Source organism: Tympanuchus pallidicinctus, unplaced genomic scaffold (genome assembly GCF_026119805.1).
Source record: "Tympanuchus pallidicinctus isolate F22 unplaced genomic scaffold, pur_lepc_1.0 scaffold5, whole genome shotgun sequence".
In the NCBI taxonomy this organism is placed as follows: domain Eukaryota; kingdom Metazoa; phylum Chordata; class Aves; order Galliformes; family Phasianidae; genus Tympanuchus; species Tympanuchus pallidicinctus.
Window position 1 is genome coordinate 59,008,038 of NW_026294769.1, and position 18,944 is coordinate 59,026,981.

General features: G+C 38.6%; 1 protein-coding gene across 2 annotated transcripts in view; it reads left to right on the forward strand.

The window, feature by feature from the left end:
• The first annotated feature begins 96 nt into the window (after positions 1–96).
• EMC2 (ER membrane protein complex subunit 2) overlaps positions 97–18,944 on the forward strand; it is a 37,517-nt gene continuing 18,669 nt past the window's right edge. The window contains exons 1-5 of one of the 2 annotated variants that reach the window (XM_052704428.1): positions 97–208; positions 4,080–4,193; positions 5,444–5,508; positions 10,118–10,203; positions 12,785–12,842. In XM_052704428.1, coding sequence (XP_052560388.1) covers positions 169–208; positions 4,080–4,193; positions 5,444–5,508; positions 10,118–10,203; positions 12,785–12,842 — 363 coding nt within the window. In that variant the 5' untranslated portion in view covers positions 97–168. Of the gene's footprint in view, positions 209–362; positions 433–4,079; positions 4,194–5,443; positions 5,509–10,117; positions 10,204–12,784; positions 12,843–18,944 lie in introns of those variants that run through there. The other variant, XM_052704427.1, reaches the window with a different exon arrangement.

Here is an 18,944-nt window from a genome sequence, read left to right on the forward strand (position 1 = left end):
CACACAGGACGGCTGACATTTGCGGGCGACCCGCGCGTTCCGGCCGTCCGGCGACACCCCCGCGCCGGGGCGGAGCGGAGCGGTGCGGACCGTAGGCGGTGCCCCGCGGCCGGAGGCCAATGACGGCCGCTGCCGTCACGGCGCCGCGTCACGCGGGCGGCCGCCAAGATGGCGAAGGTTTCGGAGATGTACGACGTGACCTGGGAAGGTAACGCCGCGAACAGCCGCCGGCCCGGCTAGGGACGGACCGGGAGGGCCTCGCGCCTCGTTGCGGCCCAAGCGGTGGCTCGGAGTTCCGTTGCGCTCCGGGCCCGAGCGGGCCGGAGCCGGTGTGCTCGGGCCGGGCGGTGAGGCGAGGTGACGGCGGCTCTTGCCGGATGCTCGGGCTGTGCCGCCGGAGGGCCCGTCTCGGCGGCCTGCCGCAGCCAGTCGGTACGCGGCTGGGCCCTGCCTGCCCGCAGAGCAGAAACACGAAGGGAGGGGGCGAGCCGCTTGCCGTGCCCGCCGTGCTGCCGGCCTGGCGTGGGGTGGGTTTCCCCGCGGAATGAGCTGAGCCAAGTGCCGTGGCATTCAGTGGGTATATCGCATCCCTGTGTCCTGCCGGGAATCACGGAATCACAGAACTGCTCACGTTAGAAAAGACCTTCAAGGTTATCAAGTCCCACCGTAAAGGAAAGAACTCCTCAGCGGGGCCTGCAGCACATCGTGGCTCTGTCCTCCTCCCAGAGTCCCCAAAGATCACAGCTTGGATGTCAGGCTGTTGGTAGTTTGATGGGTCCTTGCTGAAGGCACAGCAGTCTCTGGAGATATCTGTGCCCAGCTGCCTCCTGCCATCTTCTAGAGTGGGCTTCTCCCTGCTGTTTTCATTCAAAATTTGGATAAATGCTAGAAAAAGCATCTTTCCCCATCATGCTTTATACTGTTTCTCATGCCATTATCTTTTTGGTAAGGGCAGTTCAGTAAAGTTGTGTTATTTTTACAAGTTATTTTTATGTATGTTGTGAGAAGTTACTGTAACAGTTGTAAAGGTGTGGCTGGAAAGTTGCAGAGAGGAAAAGAGCATTAATTGACAGGCAGCTGAAAAGGCCAGTGACATCCTGGCTGGTATCAAAAATAGTGCCGTGAGCAGGAGCAGTCCCTCTGAGCTCAGCACTGGTCTCGCCTTGAGTGCTGTGTTCAATTTTGGGCCTATCACTGCAAAAAAGACATTGAGGTCTGGGAGTGTATCCGCGGCAGAGCAAAGAAATGCGAGTAATCTGAAACACAAATCTCATGAGGAGCAGTTGAAGGAACTGGGATTGTCCAGTCTAGAGAAAAGAAGGCTTAGGGCAGACCTTATTGCTCTCTGCAACTCCCTGACAGAAGGCTGCGGGAAAGTGGAGGTCAGCCTTTTCTCCCAGGTAACAATAATGTAATGATAAGTGACAGCCTTAAGTTGCCCCAGGAGAGGTTCAGGTTGGATATTAAGAAACATTTCTTCTCTGGAAGTGTGATGAGGTTTTGGAACAGGCTGCCCAGTGAGCTCTTGTGTTGTCTGTTGTTTAAGCTGCTTGGCTTACATGGTTGTGCACTAAGGAGTTTGATGTTTTCATGTGAGAAGTTTTTCAAGGAATTCTTTATAATTGCTGAAATTACCAACAAGACTTATATAACAGGCTGTGCATGTGAAGCCTCTTTTTTCTTTTTTTTTTTTTTTTTTTTTTGCAAGTATGTGTGTTGGTGAACATTATATACAACAAAGAGAAAATCCCAAATGGATTGTAAAGCTGAACACTGACCTCAGCATCTCTACTCATTAAAAACATCCACTTTAGATGACAAAATTGCTTCCTTCCTCTGACTTAGATGCTGAATTCACATTTACTATGTATGGGAAGACTCAAAAATAGAAAACAATCTCACATTTTCTCTCTATCATCATCTGTTTGCAATTAAATGGTGATGAAATATTTTTGTTGTGTTCCATTCTGTGTTTGCTTCTTTGTATTCCTATTTTCTGCCAATACTAAAGGACAGACCAGTTTACTCTGGATTTTATGTACGAATTGATGTGATTAAAGCAGGCAAAGGTGAGATCCTGAGATTTGAGGCCACTTTGAAAGCGAAGTTGTTGCAGCCAAAGGCAGCATCAGCACTGCCAGTTGAATTTCCTTTGCCTCTTCCTGCAAGTGCAGAGTGCCGGTTAGGCTGGAGCAAGGACTGGGGCTGGAGACCTGCCTGGAGCAGGAGCCAGGGCCGTACAGACCACGCGGGTGGAGGTGAGCCCATTCTGCCAGCGGCGATGTGGCTGAGGGGGTTTGTTTGCTTGGTATTTTAAGAGGAGAGAGTTGAGCTGAGGTGTGGTGGGAGATCTGGTATCTCTAACAGAAGGGCGATATAAAAATGAGCTCCAGGAATGTAACAGCTAGGGATTGACTAGGGCACTGGTTTTTGTGTGTCGGTGTCACATTTTCCCTGTATGTCTTGTATGTTTCTCTTCGTATGTCCCTGCTAACAGGCTAACTACCTTCATTTCATGAGGTGCTTTTAGATGCTGAAGACTTGAAACCTGTGGTTCAGCTGAATACATATGAGTCATTATAAAAGGGTTGCATAGTATCTGGTTGCTCAGCCCGTATTACCTGACACCTTAACAAGAACAAAAACAAAATAGGCACTATTTCCTTTGGCTTCCTGTAGACTGCTGCGTGTCTTTAGGGAACAACAAACACTGTGGCAAGTAATTTAAATGCTGTTCTGTTTGGAAGTGTGCTGGAATGAAGACATTGAGAATTTCCAAGTAAATGCATAGTTGGGAGTCAGTTGGCTTATTTATTTGTATGCATTTAGCTTGTCAGTTTCTGTGAATGTTTGTGTTCTCTCACATTCTTGCTGTCTAACTTTGAATTTCCAGGGAGCATCATGTGTCTAGAACCATTTAACTTTACTTGTGCACATGAAACATAACCGTGTGATGGTTTTGGTTGAAATTCAAAAAGCAAAATGTAGCACAAAAGCAGTCATGTGGGTGATCCAAGATCACTCCAGGTAGATAGAGCAAAGTTCGGTGCTTAGTTTTTAGCTGTCAGTCATGTTAACTGTGTGTTTGGAAGTGCAAAAGAAGCTGCCAGTGATTAGATCTACCATTGCATTTGCTTTCCCAGTTGCTGTAAAGTAAGAAAAAAAAAAAAAAGAAACTGGCAACAATTTTCATGGTATGTTCATTTTCAGTAAAACCACTATCTAATAGTGAAAACTATTTTCCTTTAGTTCCTCAAAATGTGTTCTTGTGTACGGGACACATACATGTGTCCAGATGTAAATATGTACACAAAGTCATTCTTAGCAGTTTTCTGTTCCAAAGAATGAGGAAAACCTCAGCTAGGTAGTGCTGAGTAGTGCTCTCTAGATGACTTTGTGTCTGCCTACACTCTTGGACATTTGTAGTAAACGTACTCTTGAAATTGGAAGCAAACACAAATCCTAATGTTAAAAAAAATCACCTTTTCCATCCTGATTTACCTAAATAAGCAACGGTTGCTTTTACCTCTGAGCACTTCTGTGGTGTAGGTAGAAAGCTTTTGCTTCCATGATTGTCTTGTAGTTTGTTTTGCTAGGAGCATGCAGATCCTTTTTGGAATGGAATTTTATGCTATTTCTTACACTGGTGAAAGTGAACTGCTGTTGAGTTCTCATAGTTATTCTAATGCTTTCTTTACTTGAAAATGTATTCACGTGGAGCAGAAATAGTTTTGATGTTGTTTTGTAAATACAAATGTAAAACTACTTGAAAGAAAACTCCTGAAGCCTGTTTTTCTTAAAACTGGGCAACATCCATTAAATTTTATTGTTTACTGAGTAACCAGCACCCTGCAAAGCTAGGAGTTGAATTATTTATATTACAGCATGAGCAAGGCTTGAGTGATTCAGGCTCCAGAGGTCTCATACATACACACATCTATTAATGGAAATCACTTTTTCAGATCTATTGCTTTCTAAACCTTGCTTCATATGCATATTTTAAGAAATAAAGTTCAAATTCCATTCCTACCTGGGAATCTGAATATTTTCTCTTCAATTCCTTTCTCTTTTCCCTTCAGATATGCGTGATAAAATGAGAAAATGGAGGGAAGAAAACTACCGAAACAGTGAACAGATAGTGGATGTTGGAGAAGAGTTAATTAATGAATATGCATCTAAGCTTGGAGATGACAGTAAGGAAGTGTTTGTCAGAGTATCCATTGCTTTTAGATTTTATTTCATTTGTCTGATTTTGGTTTTCACTTTTTGACTTCTCTGACTTTTTCTATTTCTCTGTTGCCTTCATGCATCTGATTGGGAAAATAGGACTTTTTAAAGTCTTAATGGGTTGCCAAAATTCCCAGGCTCTATTTCTTTCCCAGATACAGGCTTCAGTGAAGACAAATGTAAAAATTATTCACTAAATATTTAGTTTAGTGAGTTAGTTTGTTATTAGTTAATTATTAGTTAGACCATGATGTGAAAACAGCGTATATATATATTTCATTTAGTTTTCATTTGACTGATTTTCTGTTCTTCTGCAGCATTGAAAAATTGAAAAAGGTAATCATAGAATGGCCTGGGTTGAAAACTGGGCTTGGTACAGCTACCTACAAAAGAATTGTCAGTGTTTCCCTCTTATTTAGAAAAAAAGTAATTGAAAACTAACCTTGATTTTACTCTCAAGTTACAATGTTATTGGTAATTTATGAGAATTACATTTTAGTAAGCAGTTCTTGAGGAGCTTGTTCCTCTCAGATCTTACCATTTTTTATTTTGCAATACTATTTTGGAAGACATTAGCTTCGGTTTCTGTTCTGTAACGTATGTAAATCAAATCAGGTGTACCTGGTAAGTTTAGAGTACTTGCAATACATGTATTGATATTTTCTTCTGCCATTATATGATTTTTCTATAGCTTGTATAGTTGCTCTCCAAAGTTCTTTAAATTCAAGAACTTAATGGACCCAGAACAGAACTACTATAATCTGTCACTGATTTAGAAAAATTGTTCCATTCCAGGAAGAAAACAATATAGTAAACTCCTGGCAGGAAACAGTTAAGGGAAATTTGTTTTCATTCTAACCTACGGCTGTTCTCCAGGTCTCATCAGAGGGCATGTCCTAATGGGGATCTGTTTAAAAGTTTGCAGCTATAATGTTAGGAATACAAGAGAATTTGAGCTTTTTGCCTTTCAGAATGTCAGAAAGTACTTTATAGTACTGACAGCAATAAAACTACTTAAATGCATTTTTAATTGATTCCATCAGTTTCTTGAAATGTCCGTTGTTCTGTAATGATCCACAGAAGAATCAGGGGAAAAATATCTGGATATAGTTCATTGCTCTTATTTTCATTGTAGTTGTTTCCCTTTATGTTAAAAAAATAAATAAATAAAAATAATGATATCAGTTACCTCAATTTATGTCTCTTTTGTGTCCAGTTTGGATAATATACGAACAGGTGATGATTGCTGCCCTGGACTGCAGTCGAGATGATTTGGCACTGGTAAGTTTTTAAGCTGACTTTTCTCTCAAACCTTAAGTTTTCTTCCTGAGAAACTCTTCTGGATAGTTACTTGGACATTTGTAGGATATTCTGAACTCCATAACTTGGTCTTGTAGGATATCAAGAAATAGACTGCCGTGAAGAAACTGCCTCCACCCACCTTCAGTAATGTCTTTAAGTAGATCATGTCTCTTCCAAGAGCCATTAAAATATTTACAGCTACTTTGCTATGGGCTAAATTTCACAATGTTGCCATATTGTGCAGTAAGTGTTTGCTTATTAAAAAATTCCCAAAATATATAGTTTTTTTAATGTTTTGAGGTAAAAATGCCCTGTCATGTATATACAGTACCCTGTCATATCTATACAGTATATCATGCTGTCTTTGCTGGCAGTGTTTGACGCATTGGAGCAAGTCCAGTTGGTGTCCACCAAGGTGAGTAAGGAGCTGGGCTACATAATGCGTACTAAAAGACTCAGAGATATAGGTTTGTTAAGTCTTGAGGAGGCAAAGAAGAGATCTTTGTTATCTTCAAATCTGTAAATACAGATTTGTAGAGTGTTATAAAGTTATAAAGTAAGTGTAGACAGACTTTAGTTGATGCAACAAAGGACAAGTGTGATAGGTATAAGTGGCAGCAAAGAAAATTCCACTGTCCAGTATTAGGAAAAAAAGTTTTTAATAGCAACAGTGGTGAACACTTTTGGGACACACAGTACAGAAAAGAAGTGATATTCCTTGGAGATTCTGAGAAACATGTTGCCGTGTGGTCCTGAATCACCCTCATTAAGTTGGAAACTGGCTTTGTTATGAGTGAGGGTTTGATGCAGGTGGCCCCTTCTGATCCAAATTATTCAATAATTCTGAATATAAATATTGTTAATGGTCATTTGGTTTTAGTAACTTTGTGTGCAGATTTATTTGAATTATAAAAATAATTCAGACTAAGTGAGCCTGTTTTGAACTCCTAACAGCTGCTCACTAGTTGAAAAACAACACTTTCCAAGGTTCAGGTAATTCACAGGAATTACTTTCCCAGTGCCTTGTTCTCTGGCAGCCAGAAAGACACCATTTTGAGCTTCAGGTGGTGTCATTTGGGTGAAACCTAACGGTCTGCGATATGCAAGGGATCAGACTAGGGGCTGTACATGGGAGAAGGGCAGTTTGAAAGTAGGCAGAACCAGACAAGTTTTTCTTGAGATTCGTATATATATGGTACAACGGAGTACTGGAAAATAGAGAACAACACACTGAACTGTGTATGAACCTGGCGAACTTCCCTTTTATTTGTGACTCAAAAGAAGACACCACTATAGTATAGTTCTCTGTTCAAACAAAAAAATAAATGCCTTTCTGTGTTCTGATTTATATCTAAATCAATTTTGGTCTTTATTTTCGGGAAGACTTTAATGGAATTGTTGAGGCAGCCAGTGCTGAAAGATCAGCTGTGAAACGCTATTTGTTTTTACTGACCATGGCAAAGATTTTGAATTTGTTTCTGTGCCCTCTAAGAGATATTGCTCGGGGTGAGGCAGTGCACGTTTTGTATGCAGCTCAGAAAGGAGGTTAAAGGCTTAGAGCCAAACTGGGTGATCATTGTGGTCCTTTTCAACCCAGGCCATTCTGTGATTTATCTGGCTTTTGATTTGTGTTTTTGTTGTTTGCTTTTTCCTTTGGTGAAAGTGCCTGTTACTGTAAGCACCTGCATTACCAGTGTTTAAATGCTTAAGTTCAGATGTATACTTCTTTACCTTTTGTCATAGCTTTAAAATTAAAAGCCAATGTTGCTGAAAAAATCAGAAAGCAGATTAACTGCAAATTGAAGTTTCACAAATACATGAGATTTGCGATCTAATTGCTGAGTTTCTGGGAGAAACTGAAAAGTAGATTATTGATGTTGTGTAGAACCGGTTCTCTCTGTGTGAACTTATAGAGTCTCTTGTTAACAAATGCAGCATTTCAGAATCACAGAATCAAGGTTGGAAAAGACCTTCAAGATTATCCAGTCCAACCGTCTACCCATCACCAATAGTTCTCACTAAACCATGTCCCTCAACACAAAATCCAAACGTTCCTTGAACACCTCCAAGGTTGGTAACTCCACCACCTTCCTGGGCAGCCCATTCCAGCTCCTGGCCACTCTTTCAGAGAAGCAGTATTTCCTAACGTCCAGCCTGAATCTCCCTTGATGCAGCTTGAAGCCATTCCCTCTTGTCCTATCACCAGTTACACAAGAGAAGAGGCCCACTCCCAGCTCACTACAACCTCCCTTCAGGTAGTTTCTCTGAGAGCAATGAGGTCTGCCCTGAGCCTCCTCTTCTCCAGGCTGAACATTCCCAGCTCCTTCAGCCGCTCCTCATAAGCCCTGTGCTCCAGACCCCTCACCAGCTTTGTTGCCCTTCTTTGAACCCGCTCCAAGGCCTCAATGTCTTTCTTGCAGTGAGGGGCCCAAAACTGGACACAGTACTCGAGGTGCGGCCTCACCAGAGCTGAGTACAGGGGGACAATCACTGCCCTGCTCCTGCTGGCAACACCATTCCTGATGCAAGCCAGTAGGCCATTCGACTCCTTGGCCACCTGGGCACAGTGCTGGCTCATGTTCAGCCAAGCATCAATCAATACCCTCAGGTCCATTTCCTCTACGCAGTCTTCCAGCCACTCCGTCCCAAGCCTGTGTTGTTGCCTGGCATTGTTGTGGCCGAAGTGCAGGACCCGGCATTTGGCCTTGTTGAAACTCATCCCATTGGCTTCAGCCCAGCTCTCCAGCCTGTCCAGATCCCTCTGTGGGGCCTCGCTACCCCCAGGCAGATCCACACTTCCAGCCAACTTGGTGTCATCTGCAAACTTACTGAGGGTGCACTCAATGCCCTCATCCATGTCATCAATGAAGATATTGGAGAGGACAGGCCCCAGCACCAACTCCTGGGGAACACCACTTGTGGCAGCTCACCAGCTGGATTTGGCCTTTCACCACCACTCTCTGGCCCAGCCTTCCAGCCAATTCTTTATCAAGCCAAGAGCATACCTGTCCAAGCCATGGACAGGAGAATAGCCATTAGTCCAAGCCATTCTGTAGGAAAATACTGTGGGAAACAGTGTCAAAGGCTTTGATTGAAATATATTTGAAATATAATACATGATTATAGGGAGTACAGGTTAAATTTGATGGGAATGACTGTACTGCTGAGATGAGAGCAATATGTAAGATATACATAGCCTAGCTTATCATGCAGGGGACTTCTTTTGGATTGTTTTGAAAAGTGCTACAGCAATTTGTTCAGAGCAGTCTCACAACTTTTCATATCAGATTATTTCTTCTGATTTCTTAACGTACCTAATAAATTCCTACCTAATGAATTTCAAAAAAAAAAAGGGAATTTATTTCGGTCTCATAGCTCCTGAATTCAACAGGATGGTGACCTAGTTGGGTCTACGTTGAGTGGTTCTAGTCTCACAGTACTTCTGCATTCTTCATCAGCATTTCTTGTGTTGTTAATCATTTTTTTTTTCTGGGTGAAAGTCTGTCTGCAGCTTTTGGGACCCAGTATTACCGCAAGTTTTGTCAGTTTTTGAACAAGTGCAGGAGAAAAGCAGTGAAGGTTTTTCTACTTCACCAGCAGCTCTTCATCTAGCGACACAGCACTTGTGCTAATTTTGCTAATTTTTACTGATTTACTTATCTGTTTGTATTTCTTACTTTGACCAGTGGATGTGATGAAATGGAACAGATTATGTGGATTGACCTTAGCCAGAAACTTAGATTTGAAGAACAGATTTTTAAACTCACTTGTATAAATAAATGCTTTGAAAAGGAACATTGTATGTGAAGCTTTTAACAAAGCTTCAACCGTTTGTCTTCTGAAGAGACTCACCTCTATTCTGCTTCTCATCAAAGGATTCAGCTACAAGCCTTGCACTGCTGTGTAGCCACAGCTATGATATGATTTGTCAGTTTGCTCTGGGGAAGTTGTGACTCAGTCCCTCTGTCAAACATGCCTTTTTTTTTTTTTTTTTTTTTTGGCTAATCTGGAGAAATCTGTCTATGTTGAATTCCTTTTATCCAGCCTAGATGTCTCATTGATTTCAGGAGTTAGAAGTTATACCTCCTCTGCCAACAGGCTCTGTTCAAGCCAGTGACAAACATTTTCTTTGGATTTCAAAGTTTTATTTAAAAAATAAACACAGAGCACAGAATTAACATCATTTGTTCCATTATAAGATATCCATTTATTAAGGAAGTATCACGTAAGTTCTTACTGTCTTTATTTTTCTTAACTGTCTTGTGTTATTATGAGGAAACTAAGTAGACTTCGGTAAATGAGTTTACTTATAGTAAATGAGTTTACTTTTCAGGGCAAATAACTATTTCCAGGAAGCCTCAATGATCTAAAAAAACTATATGGAAAATATTTCTTAAAATTAGTCTTCTGACAGACAGAGTTTCAGTTTATGAACTTTTCTTTATCAGTACATTTTATTGCTTATTTCAAAAATAGGTGTTTACTTTTAATCAAAGGTCATGTTTCAGGCTGTTGAATTTATCAGCCAAGGACTTCTTTTTTCTCCACTTCTGTATTCACTGTAGTATTTTTTATTTTATTTGTACAGTTTTGTCTTCAAGAACTAAGGAGGCAGTTTCCTGGGAGCCATAGAGTTAAGCGATTAACTGGAATGAGATTTGAAGCTATGGAAAGGTAAAACCTTGATTTAAAAAAAAAAAAAAGTATTTTCTATGTGGAAAGATGCATGCTATTTCTTAAAAAGGAATTTGGGGATAATAAAAGCGTGGCAAAGCAATGCTATCCAGTTTCTACAAAGAAAATAATGGTGTGCATGATCATGTTATGTTTAGACATTTTTTATTGTGTTTTTGCTTGTACTATACAATGTTACATTTTTGCAATGTTCTGTCAGACTTTATAGATTGGAAAGATCTATTACTTGACAGTCTAAGTTATCATACAGTAAAGCATGAGGCACTTTTTTGGCAAGGTCTGTGAGGTATACATTTCATCTTGCAGACCTAGAGCAGAATATGAAAATGACTGACAGACTTTTTTTGCTTCACTGTACTTCTGTGCTTCTGATTGCTTCAAAATGGAGCTCTTTTTCTTTTATTCCAAGTCTTTGTAAGTCCAGTAGAACTTAATATGAATCACTATGGAGTTCTTCATAGAAGCAGTTCAAAAATGGCAGAAAGTAAAAGAGGAAACATTGTAAAATATCCTATAAAATGTTTATAACATACCAAATTTAATATGAATTATTAAAATAATGAACAGTTGAGAACTTTTCCGAAAGGAGTGACCTTCATTTCATGCCATACAGAGTTAATGGGATTTCAAGCCTTTGGCCCATCTTTAATGAAGGAATTGGAATTTCAAAGTGGATACCTAAATACTTTTTAAAAATATATTTAGCAGATGTTCTTTATCCATTTCCTTGCAAAATTAAATCTGAAAATGTAGTTTGATATGATCCATGAGTGAAAGTCCTTTGCTTGAAAAAAAAAGGGAGGATAACTGGATTTCATTAGCACAGGAGCAGTCTTAGTGCAACTAGAAGTTCCAGATTTCATGCTCTACACATTCCTGAAAAATTTGCATTAAACTTAGCAGTCTCCTTTTGTTGTAGGGTAGAAGTACACTGAGAGCTTAGCAGCTTAGCAACATGTTTTCCCCCCTTTTCTCAAAACTTGTCCAAAAGTGAAAAATATCGTAATTCTGTTCAGATATGTTTGTCTACACTGAAGGTGCTACTGCATGGAGGCAGATCTCTATAGGAGTTAATGACCCCCCAAACACTATGTTGTTTCAGCAGTGAAGTGGGACTGAGCTTCAGCTTTTCAATAGTGTTTTTTTAAATTGTTGTGGTATTGTGGTCAGTTTAAATCCTTGAGACATGACTATGAGGTGTGCAGTATAACAGAAACCAAGATTACTTGTCAACAGGTTTTCTCTAGAAGCTGGAGGAGAAGAATGGGCTTCAGATGTGGGTCGCTGTGTACAGGAGCCCACCTATGATTGTTCTGAACTGTGCCCTAGGAAGGCCTGCCTCTTTCCACTGCCTATAAATGAAGCCTAAGGAGACTTTGTCTGGGGGTGATCACATGCTCTGTAGAAGTGCACTTCTAATTAAATTCCAAGTGCCTTCGAGAGTTGTTAAAATCCTGCATTCCTCACCAGAAAGGGGAAATAATGAGGAACATCCTCATAGACACTTGCTGATCAAGAGAATACTCTTCTGGAACTTAACTTAGTTAACTGGGGGTTATGGCTTTAAGTTCAGCCTTGTGAAATACATGGGATAAAGTAGCAGCTAATGGGAAATGTAATTACGGTGTTTAATGGCATTTCTGCTCAACTTGCCAGTAGCAGTCACCTTCTACTTGTTACTGCTTTTGTGCTTCTTTTCACGTTTGTGCTTTACTTTATGGTAACTGGATTGGAAAGCTGGGCTGTGAATGTTGTGGCAGTGCTCAGAAAGCAGTGTGAGTATGTAATGTCTGAGGTGAGAAGGGGATGTGCAGCAACAAAATCAGCAGTACCTCAGAAAAACTGCTTGTCAAAATATGTGTGAAGAGACAAAGCATGCCTTGGTTGTGTGCTGATAGCCTGGTAGCTGTGTAGTCCAATGTATTTTGAGTTGAATCGTTTAATTTGTCCAGTTTGGGTTCTGCACATGGCTGGCTAAACCATGAACCTGTTTCCCAGAAGACATACAGTGTTTATAGTAACTGGAGTAATTTATTTTGAGCAAACTTGAAATAGCAGAATTAATAAAACCTATGTAGTGGTGGTGGAAAACAGTTTTCTTTCATGACTTATGGTAAAGTCTAGGGGTTGCTCTAGTGTTACTAGTCCTTGTAGTTTACTGTTTGCAGCTTACATTTATAAAATTGTAACAAAACAGATATATGAGAAGTTTTAAATTGCAGTAGTTAAGTGAAAAGTCATTATTTTGGCCTATCAAATTCTGGGATTTCTGCTTCTTGGGAAAGAAGAGAGATTTGGGTTGTGGTGATTGGATCTATGGGTACAGAAGAAAAGAACAGAAAGAAGGAGTATGACAAGTTTGTGTAAAATGTATTAGTTGCTGAAATAGTATTCCATGAATGAATTGCCATTTATTTTATTTAACTTTGTCTGCACAATTTTGTTTGCACAATTGTATTCAGTATAAAACGTACAGGAGTGTTATTGACTATTGCAAGAACAGTCATATAGTCAGAATTCTGTTTTAGCAAAAACAAATGTGAATGATTTCTTCAAACAGGTACGATGATGCCATCCAATTATATGATAGAATTTTACAAGAGGATGCAACCAATACAGTAAGTTTAAAAAGCTTTTCTAAACTGCAGTGGTTTATTTGAAATTGACATTTTGTGGTTTTCACTGTGGAAAAAATGTTTGTCATGTATTGTCATGTCATGTATTACTGTATTTGTTTCCTTTAGCTTCCTAGTATTATAACTGTGTGTTACCTTGTTGCCTTTGTAACAAATAAGATTCTCTTGATGAAGAGATGATGTGGTTTAATACTTGCTTAAACACTGAATTTAGAGGACATAGGATTATAGCTGTTAACCTTTCCAGTAATCCTTAATGAGACTTAGATTGATGTCAGTTAACAATGATTGTTATCAGTTGCTTGTTTGAAGGATATGTTTGTCTATGTTACTTGATTTTGAGGAACTGGATCTCAGTATTGGTTAGACTTCTGTGCAAGTAAAATACTTTGGCTGTTGTAGACATTTGACAGTCTGTTGTAAACTCTCAGTGGTACGTTTTAAACCTCTGCCTTTCTACACTTGTCTTATTTGATGTGGTCTGTTATTCAGGAGTTGAAATGGATTACGGGGTCAGCAAGCCTAATTGGTATATATAAAGTGCAAGCACTTACATGAAGTAAACCATTAACAAAAAAGGGATGGCGACAAATTATTTTTAGGGCAATGTATCTTGAAATAATACCAAGTTGATCTCTCAGACAACATTGATAGACTAAAGTCTGACATTTAGCATTGATTCTGAACAGTTTTTTGGTGTGTAGGTAAAAAGAGCTATTTCAGTTCTTCACTCCTAGTTTTCACTTCCCCTAAACTAGTTTGTCTTGAACTTTGTTTGCAAGAGAAATGTAGGTGATCTTCTTAGTAAGTCTGTGATGCTTATGACAAAAAGCTTGAACATAAGATAAGTAGATTATTGCCATGTATTTTCACAGATTTTAGTAATGCACAACCCAAAAATACACTAAGTCTTCAAAGTCACAAATGTTAAAATGAGAAGGAAACCATCTACAGTGAAGCCACAAGAGTAGGTCACTTAGGTGCACATTTTATGGCTTTCTGCTAAAGCCTTTGAAAAATGGAGCACCATATTACAGTGACATCTGTAGACCACAGGTCTTTGAAGAGTGCATTTTTGTCAGTTTCGCTTTTCAGCTGTCTCAACATAGCTAATGTCATCTGAGTAGGGTGTTTGTGGGATGGTTTTCTAGAACAGCGTAATATGTTTAAGTAATATGCCTAATTTAGATTTTTTGTGTGAGAAAATCATTAAGATCCATAAAACATTAATACTTAGAAACATAAGATGTAAATTTTGTAACACTTCCATCACTTATTGGATTTCTGAAAATCTGAGACTAGAAGCAAGCAGTTAAAAAGAGCAGAAGTTTCTTGCTGTATAACTGTTGGATAGGTTGGCTCAGTCTTGCCTCTGAAAAGTGAAAATTAAATATGAAGTTTGGAGAAATTGACATATGTAAGTTTCTTTTGTCTTTTATCTGATAATTATTTCCATGCACACATGTGACTGCTGTAGGAAAATAATCGAGATTTTAAAAAGAAGCTGTTGCTCAGTTTGTGTTGGCAGTCACCTTACTTTATACAATTTCTTCTGATGTGTGGACACATGGAGTTGGTTATATATATTAAACAGTTTGGCAAGTGCTGTGAGTGAAACGTAGACATTTGTTCACACAAATCATGCAAAAATCATACATTGCATCAACTGACAGTTTCAACTGGTGAGAAGAATGGGAGAAGCATTTTCAAGAAAAAATCCTTTATTTTAAATTCCTGATAGGCTTCTCCATTGTAAGTGAGCCTTGAAATCAAATTATGTAATGGGCACTTGTGCTTTTGGATGAGGTTTTGTTGCAAATTTTGAAATTGAAGTTAACACTAATTGTTAGATTTCATTTCTCAAAATACAATTCAAAGTAGTATTCTTAAAATATGATAATCTCTCAGTATTTCTCAACCATCTCAATTCTCAATACCTCTCAACCATCAAACTTCACTCTATTAAAAAAGCTTATTTGTGTAACAATGGAGCAAAGTTAGTTTTGTCATTTCGGAAATCATGTTTCATTTTCCAAAGCTTGTAGGCATTAGGAGTCACTCTCTTCTCTAAGGAGGTTAGTATCCTTGAATGAAATGTGACTTCTGTGAATAGCACAACTTGTGTGCATTTTAATGCAATCAGCCTGGCAACCTTTTCCTTTCTTGCCTGTTTCAGAGGAAATACAAGCATATTAGAGCTGCAGTTGGCAGATTATTCTGCTATTAAGGCTGTGTAATATTTTCCATCACAGGTCTTTTTTTATTAATTAAAATTTAATTTAGTATCCAATTGAAAGTCTTTATACTGATGCCAAACAGTGGCCAAGTTTTTTATAGACCAGCATACTTACGCTGTTTCTCAGAACGAAATAAGGAGGACGTTGTTTTTCATAAGGATTGGGAGAAAAGGCTTGGTTGGTTGTTTTTGCCATTAATTTATTTTATTGGGGAGGCCTCATCCTGTTGTACTTTGGAGTAAAGCCTTGGATACTGACAGGAAAACAACTCTTAGTAGAATGCAACTTTTAGTATTCTATGAGGAAAAACACCAAAATTTGTCTAAATTACAGGTATTTGAATGTGTTCATTTTGTGATATCAGTAGAAACTGCTGAAATTTTTTATTAAATACATTTTCTACATGTATTGAGCATGATCTATCCCAGGCTACGGAGAGAAAATGCAACTTCTAGCTATTGTTCATCATTACTGTAGTGTTGTGGGAAAGGATCAGAAAGCAGGGAGGTTCGTTTCTTTTCTGAGTTGCACCCAGGTGGTGAGTATGGGAAAAGAACATCCCAAAGGAAGAGTGAAAAGGGAAGAAAGCAGAAATCCTGAGTGCCAAAGAGAGAGGGACAGGTACAACAAAGTTAGGTGGTTAGTTAACAGATGTCAAATATTGTGCAATAGGTGGTTTGAAGGGTAAATGGGAGATCAGAAAAGAGCAATTTGTATTAACACTTACGTCTCGGGGATTTTTCCTTCTTCTTTTTTTTCTTTTTTTTATTCCTTTTTTGTTCTTTTTCTTTTTTAATAAAAAGAACACTTGAAGCACTTGTTTTCTTCTGTCAATAAACAACTTTGAGACCTACTGGTGGAAGTTGTCTCATTGCCTGTAGTACCTGGTGTGTACTAATTGTGTCAGTAACTGTTTAGGCTGTAATAATGAAGGCATATACCAAGGAAACAGTTCTTCAGTTCTGTTATTTCACTAAAGAGAACACAGCTTTACTTCGTATCTCCTGAGGATATACCTGAAGGCTCAGGTATGCTACTTTAAAAATGCCAGAAAATGCAAATTCTTAAAATGACCAGTAGTATTTTCAGTTAGTAGGTACTATTGAGCTGTACTGATTAAGATAATGAATGATAAAATTTCATATAACTTTGTAATATGAAATTTAATGGCACATTTAATCCCTAGCTATTTTTAATCAGTACAGTGGTCTTCACAGTATTTTCAGCATCTTTCATTACTGGTCCTGACACTACAGTAGCAATTAGATTTTTGATAGTTTTTGTAAAATGTAATGGGAAATCTGCTCAAAAATTGACATGTCTATATTTTTCTACATGATATTCAAGACCTAATGTCTTGAGATGAGTTTTTTTGCATAAGAATTTTACAAATTAAAATAGTATCTGGAGTGGTTTTCTATTTCTTGCTTGTCTGCAGCATCCATGTGAAAGGAAACAGTACTACCATTTAACATGCGTAGAGCAGATGAAAACAGCTCTGCAAAATTGCTTAGGACTCAGTTTCAAAGTAGATGACTTTCCAATTTTGCCACTGATTTCAATTTTGTAATGGAATTTAAATGATAATATAATTTTTAAACCGTGTGTTCATGTCTGTATCAAATTATGTTAAATGCATTTTTGCATTAGTGTATCCTGGCAAAGATGTCTGCTTTTGGAGAGTATTTGCATATGAGCATCCATCTACTTTGATAAAACAAGTAAGTATTTTTATGAAGTGAGCCCTTCTTTAGATGACCTGTCCAGAAGTGCAAAGAAGACTAATTGTGAAAAGGAAACTGAGATCACATGTCCAAGTTTTGTGCTGGTATCTAAACCACTCCACTGTCATCTTAGTACAGCTGTAGTTTGTCTTGATACTTCAGCTCAACCATCAATAAGATTGCAGAGCACTTAGTCAAGAAAAGGGGAAAGTGAGATAAGACACACAGTTCTGCCTTAATTCTAATCCCCAGAAAATCTGATGTCTTCATTGGAGTGATTCTTGCCACTTTTTCAACTAAGCTTTTAATGCAAGAAGACACTGTATATGCTTGCTTAGCTTAGGGTATGTGGATAATCTTGTTACCTTCATGGTCTAGTAAAATAACATTCACTGAATGAGGAATTAAAAATGGAGTTTAAAGAACAAGACAGTAAATTACTTAAGAACTTGGAAAGACCATGACTTCACCCAGAGTGCTAACAGCTGTTTCCAGGAATGATCAACAAGTATATTTATAGGATCACATGAGTTAATACACTGTTGTATTTTGAGATTCTTTTACTAGACAAGCTATCTTGAGATGGCTGAAAACATATTGGAGTCCAGATACTAGAAAAAAAATGAGAGTAAAATCTTAGCTTTGTGTATCATGTAAAAAGGCAGGAATTAAATATCATAAATAGCTTCCTAGCATTTTTTTTTTTTTAAATCATTGTGTATTACTACCACCTTGACTATACAGGTAACTTATTTTCTTCCAATTCCTTATCTTTGTTGATCAAGGTCTGTCTGAACATCAATACTTATTTATAGTGTGATCAGTGATAATTCTTTACAGTTCCTGCAGTAACGATGCATTTATTTTGAAGAGGCCTCCATTGAAGTTCTTGCAGGTTTGTCTACTGGAGGCTTTTAAATTTCAAAAGGGAAAATTGCTTACCAAATGAAATACCTGCTAATAGAGGGAATTTTGTGAAGTGACGCGTATGCTTCATTGCAGACGCTGATGGTCCTGCTGGGAAAGATGCAACTAGTCCCAGGTTTAGGTTTGTATGGTGGTAGGTTTAAGGGGAGTTGAAGAAGAAAGTTTGGCACTGTGCCTGACTCAGGATGGAGTTAGTGAGAGATATGAAGAGCTGCAGCTGCTGCTTTGGATAGTTCCCCAAGGAGGTCTGGTGATTAAACTGGGGGTGCAGAACAGGGATCCTGAAGAAAAGTTTTCACCTTCTGACAGTTGGAGCGTCATCTGCCTTTGTAAAACTTGTTTTCCTTCTTGTTTAATCATAGTGCACTGAGATAGGGGAGTACATTCCAGCATTTTTCCCGTGTTTTCCTTTTGTGGGTGTTAGCACTTTTTTTAAACCTTTGTGGAGATTTTGTTCCTTGAAATAAAGTATTTGAAGACATAAGAACAGCTATCCTGAATTTATGCCAAAAGTGCATTTAGCTTGTCTTGTTTTGACAGTGACCAATAGCAGATACTGGAAGAAGTGTATAGGAACTGGGCAGTCATACATTATGCTCTAGTCTGCTCTGCCAGTTTCTATTAATCTTCATGTTATGGTTTTCCTGTGCCAGAAGTGTTAACTATATATTTTATAGCTCTTCATGAAGTTTTTGCATTGATATTTTTTTTTACCTGCCTTTTGAACTTGTTTAAATTTGTAGTAAGTTTGCTGTGCATGTGTCTACAGTATCATTTAGCAATGAAACTTCATCATTTATTCACTGATGGAGCAAATTTCTTTTCTTCTTACCTTTGTCTGCTGTGATCAGTTGTTTTCTGTTGACTTGATTCCTTCTTATTCATGATTTTGTGGATCTTTTGCCTTTTTCATTACTCTAAACTGAGAAGTCCTACTCTGTCTAGCAGTTCTTTTTACCATTTTGTATTCTGAAATCCTGCTTCTCTCCAAGTGTCCTTTTTACTTGTATTTATTGTTTAGATGAGAAAGGAGAGCACACATCTGCAATTTGTATTAAAAAGCAAGAGCGTTGTGGAACTCTACAACAGAAAAGTGATGCACTGTATTCTTTTCTGATAATTCCAGCGTTATCGGGGTTTGGTTTTTAAGGGAAGATTTTCTGTTTTGTTTTAAGACACCTTCAGAACACTGGACT